Source organism: Phodopus roborovskii, unplaced genomic scaffold (assembly GCF_943737965.1).
Source record: "Phodopus roborovskii unplaced genomic scaffold, PHOROB, whole genome shotgun sequence".
Lineage (NCBI taxonomy): Eukaryota > Metazoa > Chordata > Mammalia > Rodentia > Cricetidae > Phodopus > Phodopus roborovskii.
The window spans coordinates 20,902,632-20,914,946 of NW_026126480.1; the positions used below are offsets into that span (position 1 = coordinate 20,902,632).

Consider the following 12,315-nt stretch of genomic DNA (forward strand, 5'->3'; position numbering starts at 1 on the left):
AGACGAACGAGCCACAGCTCAATACAGAAGGAGGGCTGTGGGGGCACTGATTGCTATGGCTTAGGTTTTAAAATGTCTTTGGAAGGTTCCCTGTCTGAGCTATAGGAAAGTGATAGAAACTTTAACAGGTGGGACCTAGTAGAAGGACTTCCAGGTATCAGAAGGGCTAGTTCACCCCAGCCTCTTCTCCCTCAATTTTGTATTCTAGTCTTGAGGTGAGTGATTACTTCTGAACACTACTCCCTTCTTCGTTCCCTCTCCCCCACCTTTCTCCTTGAGGAAGGGTCTCACTAGATAGCCCAGGCTAGTCTCTACCTCACAGAAATTCCCATCTTAATCTCCCAAATACTGAGATTGCAAGTGTATACCATCACACCCAACTAAGTTGTTGGTTAATTACTTTGGGCATTTCATCACAGTAATGGAAAGTAGGTAACACAGCAACCAAACTCATTCTTTTATCAGGACCCACTCTTGTGATAACGCTCAGGATAATCCAGAGCTTTAATCATATCATTAATCTACAGGAGATTGCAGAGCCCTGTGACCTAATTGCCTCTTAGAGGTGACACCTCTCAACACAGGTGCACTGGGGATTAAGTTTCTTATTCGAACTTCAGAGGCCACATTCAAGCCTCAGCAAGTAAGGAGTTGTTTCATTAGTTTGGAGTCCTTTTTCTGGGAATTATTGGGAAAGCAGGAGAGGACCCTGGCTCACTAGGGGTCCCCCAAATTTTTTATATGATTTTCGGCACCAGAATTTGTCTTTTCCACCTGCTGAGCAAGACAGGATCCAGGCCAAGAGGGACAGAGAGTACTTTCCTGCTACTCCAGTCCCAGAAGTGTTTCCCTGGAACCTTTCTCAGGGGCAGCTTGACTTCCGGCTGCCAGCATTGGGTCCCCTTACCTGTGGGCAGGAAGCAGATTTCCCATCACTCCTACACTTAGCTCCATGCTCCAGTTCCAAGAATTTCCTCTCTGACAGATGGCCCAGCAGCTGACCAGAGAAGGAGAGCCTTTTTCTGATTCCTGCCAGCTTTGTTTATCCGAAACTGGTCACCTTGGCTAGTCTCTAAACAAAGTGGTCCAGGCCACCCTGACATAGATACTCACAGGGTGCTCATTAGCTGAGAAGCAGGTGCTTCATCCTCCAGGCACTGTTAGGGAAGTATGCCAGGGAGTTCCAACTCCCTAAGACAATTAACTTTGTAAGTGAATGGGGCTAAAGGAGGCAATGAGCTATCCACAGAGACTCCACCAGACTTGGACCATTGTAGTGTGTCAGGACGTTAGCACAGTGGTTGGCAAGAACAGAGGAGATGGTAATTTTCAGGATTGAGATAGGAAAACTGAGGTCAGTGCTGGTCCATATACAGGCAGAGTGTCCTCCCCAGCATATGTAAGGGTGTGTCCTTCAGAATATATGAGGGCAAATGGATCAGAGCCTGGAAACATGAGCCCAATCTGGTTATACAGTGTCTAGTCCTCTGGAGGAAGAGTGGCCAGATAAGAAGCAGGGGTCCAGTGAACTGGATGAGTAGGTATCAGAGAGAGGTTTCATTCCATATTCCAGCAAGAAACTGGACTGGTGGTGAAACAGACAGAAGGTTTAAGCACACAGCCCCATCAGAGAAGGGTGAGAGTAGCAGGGGCATAAACCTCACATAGCAGCAGCTACACCTGGGCCAGGTCACTAAGAGGATACTGCTTCTCTTGCAGAGGTCGGGGCACTGTGTGTTAGGAACACTTCTATGGTAGGTTCCCAGGAAGATGACCAGTTCAGAAGGCAGGGCACGGGTCCATTTCATCTCCCACATAGCCGTGGTATGAGTGTCAGGAGAAGGCACCACTTGCAGAAACACACATGACATATCTGAGGCAAATTGTTACAGCCTAGTATATGAGAAGTGTGTGTCTGATTCTTGCACATGTCAGAGCCACTGACCACAGCAGTGGCCCTAGGCCTGAGATTGGGCTTAAATTAGTAGAGAGTGACAGGTGAGTGCTGCCTAGTGTACCTTAGGAGCTCAAGAGTCACACCAGTCACTAAGGAAACAGCTTGGAAATGTAGGCTGGATGGCAGCAGAGGACAGGCTATATGACTGAATCTGGATACATCTTAGTTTCTTTTGTCATGGTGGTAACAAAAGGCTTGACAAAAGCAACTCAAAGAAGGAAGGGCTTATTTGGCTCAGAGTTTGAAGTTGCAGTCCATCATGGCAGAGAAGTTGGGGTGGTGGGAACCAAAGGCAGCTGCTCACATCACATCTACAGTCAGGAAGCAGACCATAGATGCTGGTACTCAGCTCGTTCTCTTCAGTCTGGCTCCCAACTCCATAGCATGGTGCTGCCCACATTATAGTTTGGCTTTTCCCACCATGTAGAACCCAATGCAGAAATTCCCTCCCAGGCATGGCCAGAGGTGACTGTAAATCCTGTCAAGTTGGCAATCAATATTAGCTATCACACGGAGTCATTCTCCAGACTACTGCTGAACAATGTACAAGCAACTCCAGGCAGCAACTGGCCTGGCAGAACACAATGTCTCACCACCTGAACCTCTAGGTTACTGACTGTCTACTGCCAGTGCTGGGCATGGGTAAGCCTGGTCCTGCTGGTCAATGGACAGGTGTAGGCAGCAACAAGGTGCCATAGCCTGAAACAAACCAGGGAAGGCTGGTGCTGACAGCTTACATGGCTGGCTGTGAAAACACCTTCAAGCTGTCTGAGTCTTGGTTGCAATCCCATTAGCTACCTGGGATTCACTAAGTTTCATAAAACAAAAGACTACTGGACTGTTTTTGCCTCTGCTTTTTTAAGTTTTACAATTATTCCAGCTGCATGCAAAGCTTCTGGTAGTTTTACAGCCTGGAATGAGTGTCTCTTGTGTAGGCCAGCAGCTTTGAGACATTAAACAATGATTAGGCAGGCTCTGGGCCAAAGGATGATGCAGATTTTTCAAGAAGACAGTGAACCTAGCAGCTGACAGCCAGGAGCCCAGGAACAAGGATACTACTTCATCAATACATGATGACTGTCTGACAAGACATGGAAAGTGACTGTGACTCACAGTTCTGCAATCGCTTGTCATTCACCTGGATTTGAAGAAGTTTCTATGTAGTGATGGGTAATAAAAGGCAGGGGATGGGTCTCAATCCACTGTGTGTAGAGCCTTGTATACCACCAATTACATGTGCACACATACTCACGACTGCACAATTGTGTGCTCACAGGGCCTCATCTACACAAAAGCATTCACACAGATATACACATATATGTAAAAGCATGCCCAGTCATGCACATGAGTACATAAGTATATATACACAAACATAGTTACACACACTGCACTTAAACACACAGAAAAACATGCACGTGCACACACACTCTCTCTCTCCTTCCCTCTCTCTCTCTCTCTCTCTCTCTCACACACACACACACACACACTCTCTCTCCTTCCCTCTCTCTCTCTCTCTCTCTCTCTCTCTCTCTCTCTCTCTCACACACACACACACACACACACACACACACACACACACACGGTAATGTTTTCCTGATTCACAGGTTACGAGATTATCCATGGTTGATAACTCTTTAATTAGTTCTCAGGTCTCAAAGTGTCTGTGCCACATGTCTCTCCTTACTGAGTCCCAGGAAGGTTCCAGTGGAGGAGACAGCCCATCCTGTTCATGGTCCTATTTCTCCTGTTTCACTGGTTCTAGTGCCCAGCTTTGGCCTCTCCAGAGGGATGAAGTTAAAGAATGAGAACAGAGGTCAAATGAGTCTTCTAGAGTCATAACACTATGCAGCATGGGAAGGTACCTGTGGTCAAGGTTACAGGATCTGAAGCCTTAGTTTCCACTCTGTGTGGTGTGATTTTGGAAAAGTCGCTTTGCCTCTCTGTTCATGTATTCTTGTTACATAAAGTTACACTGATAGTGGCTCTTAGCACTCTCATGGGGCATGATTAATTTATGGGATACCCTTAGAGTGGCCCTGGTACAGAGAAGTGATCAATGAGCTAGGGGAATCTTCCAGGAGGGTACTGGAGGCCACTCTAGCTAAGGACTGGGATGGACAAGCAGTCCTGGGCTCAGGGAACAGCTGAGTAGAAACTAGACATCCAGAGACCAATCTGATTACCATTCCTAGCCAAGCATGCCTGCTGCCTTCAAGGGGAGCAAATCCTGAACTCTAAGCATCTTGTACATAGGAGAGGACTGAGGTTCTGGTCCCTGTTGGGGCTGCAGAGAACAAGCTATCACTTTGGCTCTGGTCTATCCCCCCCTCCCCAACTCACTGGAAGTATTAGGAAGCTTAGCTGTCCAAGGATAACCAGATAATATGTCATCAAATTATCCAGTATCATGATAGAAAGAGACACCAAGGTGTGACCATGGGCCCTGTCCACCCTTGTTTTTCTGTTAACCTCTGAAACTTAGCTTTATCACCTCTGTCTATACTGGGGAATGAATAGCTACTCTTTGATCTGCAAAACTGACCAAGTGATTCCCACAAACTACACACAAAGTCACAAAGTCCTGAGATGACCAGTGCTAGGTGACTCTTAACCTGCCTGTCTTGGCTCATTTGTTGTTAAATGTCATTCTGCCATTCATACCCAGCTAAAACACAGTATGGCGGGAGGGCTTTCCGAACACTGAGATGCTCCCTCATTCAGCCTACTGTGTGGGATGCAAAATGAAGGTCAGCTTTCTGGAAGCAAATGGACTACTTTTGATTATGAAGTCTCAGAACTAAGTAAAGTGGTAGGAGAGTCTCTCATTTCCACAAGAGAGCTATACTGTTCACATGTTCAAGCACTGAAACCCAGCCTAGGGTTGCCTAGCTGTGAGCTATTGTAAGACTGCAATGGAGACTGAGCAAGAAGACAACCTGTGGAAGAAGAAAGGGGCTTCAACCAAGCTGAGAAGCAAGGGATCCAGCCTGGTTCTGCTATACAGACAGGGGCATTGCCAGGCTTCTGCCTTCTCTAGTCTCAGATTCCTCCCAGGAGCCAGTGTGATGGTTCATCTTCACTGTCAATGTGGCTGGATTTAAAAATCACCATGGAAACTCCAGGTGTGTCCATGAGGGTAATTTTATAAGGGTTTAACTGATGGGGCAGACCCCCCCACCCCCAGAATGTGGGTGGTACCATCCCCTAGGCTGGGTGTTTGGTTAAAAAAAAAAAAAAGGAATGTGTAAGCTGAGAACTAAAGATTCATCTCTCTGCTTCCTGATCACAGATGCAGTGTGACCTGCCTTGCCTCAAGCTGCTACCCATGCCTCCCCACATGATGAGTTGCCATCAAACTATGAGCCAGAGGAAACTCCCTTCCCTAAAGTGACCTGGAAGGTATCTTGTCACAGCAACACAGAAATTCACTAAGGGATTCAGCTAGAGTTGACTGAGTCTGAGTCTGCAGGCTCCTGGTCATCTGTCTGTCACTATGACACCAAGGGACTGCTCTGTCCCACTTGTCACTTACCTCCTACCTAGTTCTATGTCATCTCCTGGTAGCAAATATGAAAGACTTCATGTGAGCAAGGGTGATCACAGCCTGGGAGAGAGGGACAGGACCACCAAAGCCCTTGAGGCCAGGACATGCTGAAGCCACCAGTCTCCAGTCCGTAAGCAGAAGTAGACAGCAAGTGTTGGGGACGGATGGAGGCTGATCAAGTGACTGCCAGATCAGGAGCAGACCGACGCCTCCAGGGAATGGGATTCATAAAAGAGGAGTTAGCATTTCCATTCCTTTGAAGTGCTTAATAACAAAATAAAGATTAAATTTGAAATTTAAGTGGCAGGAAAGAAGGGCATATGATTTTTTATATTTATCAAAAGAGAATCTGAACTCATAAATGGGACAAACAGAGTACATGGAAAGAAACCCATTTTGTTTGTCAGAAGTGGGGGTGGGCAAGCTGTAAGGCAGGATGCTAGCTGAATGGCTGGTGAGGGGGCCTGCAAGAGTGACTTTCACCCAGAACCTGGCTCTGAATCTGGGACTGGGATGCTACAAGGCATGAATAAGCTCAGAGTGCTCAGTCATGTAATTTGAAAACCCGCCGAGGGAACCAATGAGTGAGCAGATAAAGAAAATCCAAGGCAGAGATAACTCTATTGGATGAGGGCCCCTTCCTTTGCAATCCTGAGGTGACCTCCCAGCCACAGCTGAAAACACTGATCAACTGCAGTTCATTGCAAAGCCCAGGAGGCTCAGAGCCTTTCCTGCCATTTTCTTGAGATAATTAAGAGGCACCAGGAGCCTGGCACTGTGGCTGTAGAGCTGTGGAGCTGAGCCTGCAGGGTGTGACCAATCAAGAGGATTACTTGCAGGAGATGGGTTACACTGACCAAAGCAGGGAGGCTTTATGATTCCCTTGCTCCGAGGACAGGCACTGAGTTCAGGATAAGTTGGGGTCATAGCAAGGAAAGGCCCCTTCCTGCTCTGCATTCCATCCATCCTCCACCTGCATTCATGTCATATCCCTGGGTAGTGGCAAGAGGCTCTACTCCAGCCCTGGGGGGAAGCTAAGCCTGGCACAGCAGTCTGGTCTATCGCAGCATGAAGAGCAACAACAGTTAGACACGGAGACGGAGGGTTTCCAGTGCACCGGAGTGCCACCATGCAGACTCAGGCCTTGCCCAGATCTTTGGACCCCAGATTTACTCATCTTTTTATCAAAGTAATGTATGTAGAGTCCTTGCAAGTACTGGGCACTAGTGCACATACAGGGAATACAGTTGAGACAAAGATGATTCATCTTTCTGGAGTTTTCACATGGGGCAGGTGGTGTGTGTGTGTGTGTGTGTGTGTGTGTGTGTGTGTGTGTGTCTGTCTGTCTGTCTGTCTGTCTGTCTGTCTGTCTTTCTGTGTTATAGTATACAGATAAATTAGTGAGATGAAGCAGTTAAATTCAATCCCCCGAGGGCATTAGGTGCTACAGAGGCAAAGAAGCCGGGGAGGGTGCTGAGTGACAGGGACTGTCATGTAAATGGGGCACTGACAGCCCAAGTAAGGGCTTAAGAGAAGCCCTAAAGAGGCAATAGGGGGAAGTATGAGGAGGGGGGTCAGAATATATTAATGTACTGAGGCAGGGTGGTGCCTGGCAAAAATCTCCATATTGTTAATCACAACAAATAACAGCAACATTACGCCTGCTTACAAGGGACTGGTAGCACCCTAAGTAGAAGCCAGTATTTGGAAAGGCAGGATTGGTGGGGGAAGTGAAGTAGCTGAGGGGATTGAGAAGAAAGAAGGCGCCTCTACAGGACCACCGGCAGAGCCTCTGGCCCTGGCCTTGGAGGACACTAACAGTGGAGAGGCTTGGATGGAAGCATGGTGGGTTCTCCCCTATCTTCGTTTGAGGAAACCCAGTCTGCAGCAGAGAAGGTGGGTAGAGAAAGAACCAACGAGACTCTGGTGAAGCTGGGGAGGAGGACTCTGTGAGGAAGCCAATCCCATAGCTCTGCACTGCTCAATTTAGAACCTAAAATGCTCAAATTCTTCCACCATTCCTTTTCTCATCCAAGACCCTGAACCATCTCAGAGGGAGGAGTTAAACATCTCAGTTTTACAGACAAGGAGAACACACTGGCAGAAGACTCTAGAGAGAGCTGGAATGGCAAAGTTGGCCAGCCGAGTGTCCAGCCCTGAGCTTTCCCATCATGGTGAGTCACTGTTATACAGTGACTGAGGCCATCTGTCACCTCCACCAGCTGTGTCTTGTCATTAATCAGCCCCCTGGTGCCCTTAGCACTCTGCCACCTGCATAGAACCTTTGTTCCCTTTGCCCCTTGCCGTCCTCAGGTGCTCTGTCAGACAGACAGGGCAAGGCATGGCTGAAGGTCCCCCACAGGGCACCTAAGAAAACAAAAGCTAAGAAGTGACCAAAAAAGGGCCTTCCTCCTTCCTCCAGGCTTTGTATTTAAGACTTCAACTGATAGGTCAGACTCTGGCAATGTTTATGGAGCTGAACTGAGTCCACTGGATGGACTTGTGATAGTAAGATGCCTGACAGGAGCAGCTCCCCAGACAGAGGCTGCCCAGGGTAAAGACATAGCCACTGGGTCAGGTTGAGCCACTAGGAAGTGACCTCAGACCAGGGGTGCATCCTCCTCAGAGTGTCTCTCCATTTTCTACTTTCAGCTGGCCAGGACACCTTCCTGTCCCATTCCACACAGGGGCACTCTAGTCTTAGACCCCTGCTTTCCACAGGATGCTAGGATTGAGCCTACCACTGTGCATGCCTCTATGCCTCTGCTGCCTCCAGCTGTCTCTCCATCCATCCTCTGTACCTCTGGAGCGGGGAGCAGATGAACCCTTTGTTCTGTTTGGCATCTGCATCCCAGATCCATCTTCTTCTGCTTCTACAGAGCCTCTACTCAGTGCCCCTGATGCTAGGGACTTGCGTACCCCCTCTTCAGATCAACTTAACCTCACAGAACTTGCCTGGACCCCAGCTCCCAAGTTCACCAAAGTGATTTTGACATGCACTTGGGGCCTTGAGAACAGCCTGCCTCTAAAAAGGAAGAGAATAGAAAAAAATCACAATAGAATTGAATAACATAGCACAGAACACAATAGCAAATGGCAGAATGCTTTGTGCATTGTAAGGGTAGGCATTGTTTCTTAGAAGTTCTGCTTCAGTCAGGTACAGGGGCATGAGTAGGCGTCTTATCCTGGGTCAGATGGAAACTTCTTATTGGAGAAGATAGTGATTTTTATTTGGGGCAAACACTCCTTGCCTTAGCTGGTGATCTTCCTGTGGAGTCAAACCCTTCATAATGAATCCCCACTCCCTGCTCCCCCCCTCCATCTGGCTTCTCATCCCCAGCCCCAGCCTTGTGTGACAAGGCTTCCAGAGCCAGGTATGCAGGCTTTCTTCACAGACTCCTTATTCACCTGCCTGTGGGTCAGAGCAGCCCAGAGCCCTTTCATTCTGGGAGAGGTGTGTGTGTGTGTGTGTGTGTGTGTGTGTGTGTGTGTGTGTGTGTGTGACTGGCTTCTGATTCCCATGGTTTTTATTCTGCTGCCACCTGTACTGCCCACCCTCTCCTTCCTGGCCCTGAGTCTCACCTTCAGTACCCTCCTTAAGCTTCTGGGCTCTTACTCTCCATCCTTCTCTTCAGACACCCTGTCTCCCAGTTGGGGTTTCTTTATCAACATATGAGACTCAGGTCTCCTGGCATCTCTATGCAGTTCAGTGTGTGCTGGTCTTCTAGGAAAGGAGAGGACTGGGGTGGGGACAACAGTGACAGGTTCAATTCAGTTGTAAGGTTTTACCACTTCAGGCAGACAAGGCACACAGGCCAACTGTCACTTTCATGTCACACGGGAAGTTACTGAGATTTAGCACAGAGAGATTTTCTCTGCCTCTACTCCTCTGCAGGAAGCATCTTAGAATTCACAACTTCTCACTCTAGCCTGACAGTCCTTACCTGCACAGTGTACAGTGGCATTTACTGTGCAGAGAGTGAAGGCATATCTGATCCATTCATCCAGGCTGTCAGAGTTGTGGATTATTAAGGATGCTTTAAAAACAGCAATTTCCAGACTCTGCTTCAAATTTAATGAGGTAGAATCTCATGGGATGGCTTTTGGGGGCTTTAAAAATATTATTATTATTATTATTTTGAGATGTCATTATGCAATCCTGGCTGGCATAGAACTTGCTATGTAGATCAGGCTAGCTTGAACTCATAGAGATCCACCTGCTTCTGTCTCTGGAGTGCTAGGATTACAGGCGTGCAATACCACATCTGGCTTAACATGATATGTGGCTCCAGTCCACACAGCTTGTCCAGGTCTCCCCAGTATGCCAGTGCTTACTTGGGTATGCACAGGCAGCTAGATGCAGCCTCATCACCTGTGCATCTGAGTGTAGCCACTCCATACAGCTGAGTTACTCCATTATACCATTGCTGTCAAACTCCCTGGGGGGGTTGAAAGTTCACAAGTATGTTTTTCTATGTTTGTCACTCATGGGTAACCACAGCACACTGCTCTGCTACCTCAGTGTTCCAGGGCAATGCCCACTATTTCTTACATCACCTTGGCTTGAAACTTTGAGTCATTGGTGTCCTGCCCTGTTTTATCCCATCTGTCTTGGTGGATCCCACAAATTCTTCCTCTATAATGTCTCTCAGGTTTATGTTTTTTTTTTCTCAGTCCTCTTGGTCTTGGACTTCTGGTCTACCCTTCTGCAAGAGCATCCTTACCTATGTCCCTTCTTCCAGAGGCCCCATCCCCAGCCAGGATCACAAAGCAGACAAGCCTTTCTTTGCTCAATCCTCAAACCCCCATTTCTCTTACCCAAACCATATAATGGTTACCAACATTGACAAATGAAAGTCTACATTTTAAGAATTCATATAAATCCTCCACATCTGACTCACTCTCCTTATCTAAATTTCTTAGAATACCAGCCCCAGCATCCTTTTGCTTTCTACACAGATTAAAGTCAAGCAGTATCTCTTCCTTTAGTCTGTGATGAAATATACTAGAATGAGATTTGAGGGGGTCTTTTATTGCAAATGCCCTCACCTCTGGGATAGAGGTTCTGCCACCCCTCACCTCATTGTATGAGATGAGGGGTAGGGCACACAACTCTCTGGAGAATCCTTTTTACTGAATCTTAACTGGGTGGTACCAGTAGAGATGGAGCCTGGTTGATGCCTCCTTCCTTTGTGTCCATGGAACAATGAAACAAATGAATCACAAGCATTCCCTTCGGAAAGCTCTTGAATGCCCTCACAGTTCTGCTCCTGTGGTTCTTACCTCATGATATGAAAAGGGAAATTCACTTATTGATATGAAAAGCCATTTCAATTATCTGATATGTTTCAGCTTTAATTGATAACAAATCACAAATTGCCCACCTCATTACAACAACTGATTCAGTGGGAAATTTACTACCTACACCTGAGAAGGCTTGAAAGAGAATGCAAGCTCTGGGACTTATGATCTACTCACACAATGGTTGATTGTTTTTAAGTCATGCATTTTCATAAGCACATCCATAGATGTGGTCCTGCTGAGAGCACTGTTCTCTAGGCTGTCTGAACATGATCTTCAAGCCCCCAGACTTATGGGAACATATGAGAGCAGGAATCAGGGGATGCAGAACATGTACTAAGAGAGATAGAGGTAGATGGAGAAAGAGACTCTGAAGAGACTCTGAAGAACACTTGCAGGCAAGCTTGAGCCTTCCTGTGGACAGAGCATGGACATCAGAGGGAAACCAGTGATTCATTCACAAAGACATCCAATAGCTCAACTGCTTTCCTTTGGTTCATGTCTATCCACATCCCTATCATCAGCACCATCCAAAATCTTGTTGGAAAAACAACTAAAAACAATCATCCAAGTAGAGGCAAGGACCACTACCAATGAAAAGATGCTTCATAAGAAATAGTCACTGTGTGTGAAGTGGGGTAAATTCAAGCCCTTTCATCGCCTCATATTGCATTGGAATGCTAGCAAAGACAGTGGTCAGCTACTGAAGACCTGGCCTCTCTGGGATGCACATGGCCTTTCCAAGCAGTGACCATCATGAAATCTGTCTCTGAGGTGACATTCCATAGATGAAACTGCCACTGGGAACATTGAGAAATGAAAATATTAAGCTGAAGACTATCATCAGCCTTCACAGGGTCAGGTGCTGGGCTCCAGGGAGACGGACACTCACCATTGCTGCTGTTGTCATCCACCAGGATGATCTCCTTGAGCAGGTGTGGTGGTGTGCGCTCCATGGCTGAGTGGATGGACCGCAGCAGCACCGAGAGTGCCTCGTTGACGAAGATGAACACGATGCTCACCTCTGGCAGGCTGTCTGGAAATGAGAGGTTTCGGCACCTGGAAAGAAGAATGACCGAGCTCTTGAACCTGCTGGTGACCCCACTGTAGTCACACCAGGTATGGGCCTAGCCCCAAATCCCTTCAGCTTTTCTGACGGGCATGGAAGTCTAAGTTCTCCCCAAGGCCTCATCTCTGGCATGCGGAAAATGGGCTTTACTTGAGCATCATAAGTCTACATACAGCTGCTGAAAGCTTGGCCCACAAGCACATGAGAATTGGTTGGTGGCCATGCCAACTGCACAGCAGGGTCTAAGCACTTAGTGCAGGGCATCTTCAGACTCTTATAGCCATAACCCTTCTTACTCAGAAACTTCTTACATGGCACTGAGTATATAGGTAATAGGTATTCGAAGCAAACTTCTAATGGTGAATCATAAATAAATATTTCAAAACAAATTCCTTGGTATACATGGTAAACTTACCATTTATTAAAGACAAAATAAAATTGACA

General features: G+C 47.2%; 1 protein-coding gene across 2 annotated transcripts in view; it reads right to left on the reverse strand.

Moving 5' to 3' along the window:
* The window catches only part of Galnt18 (polypeptide N-acetylgalactosaminyltransferase 18), a 302,731-nt gene that overhangs the window by 126,016 nt on the left and 164,400 nt on the right, over window positions 1-12,315 (reverse strand). For both annotated transcript variants that reach the window (XM_051192692.1, XM_051192694.1), the window contains exon 3: window positions 11,695-11,861. In XM_051192692.1, coding sequence (XP_051048649.1) covers window positions 11,695-11,861 — 167 coding nt within the window. The remainder of the gene's footprint in view (window positions 1-11,694; window positions 11,862-12,315) is intronic.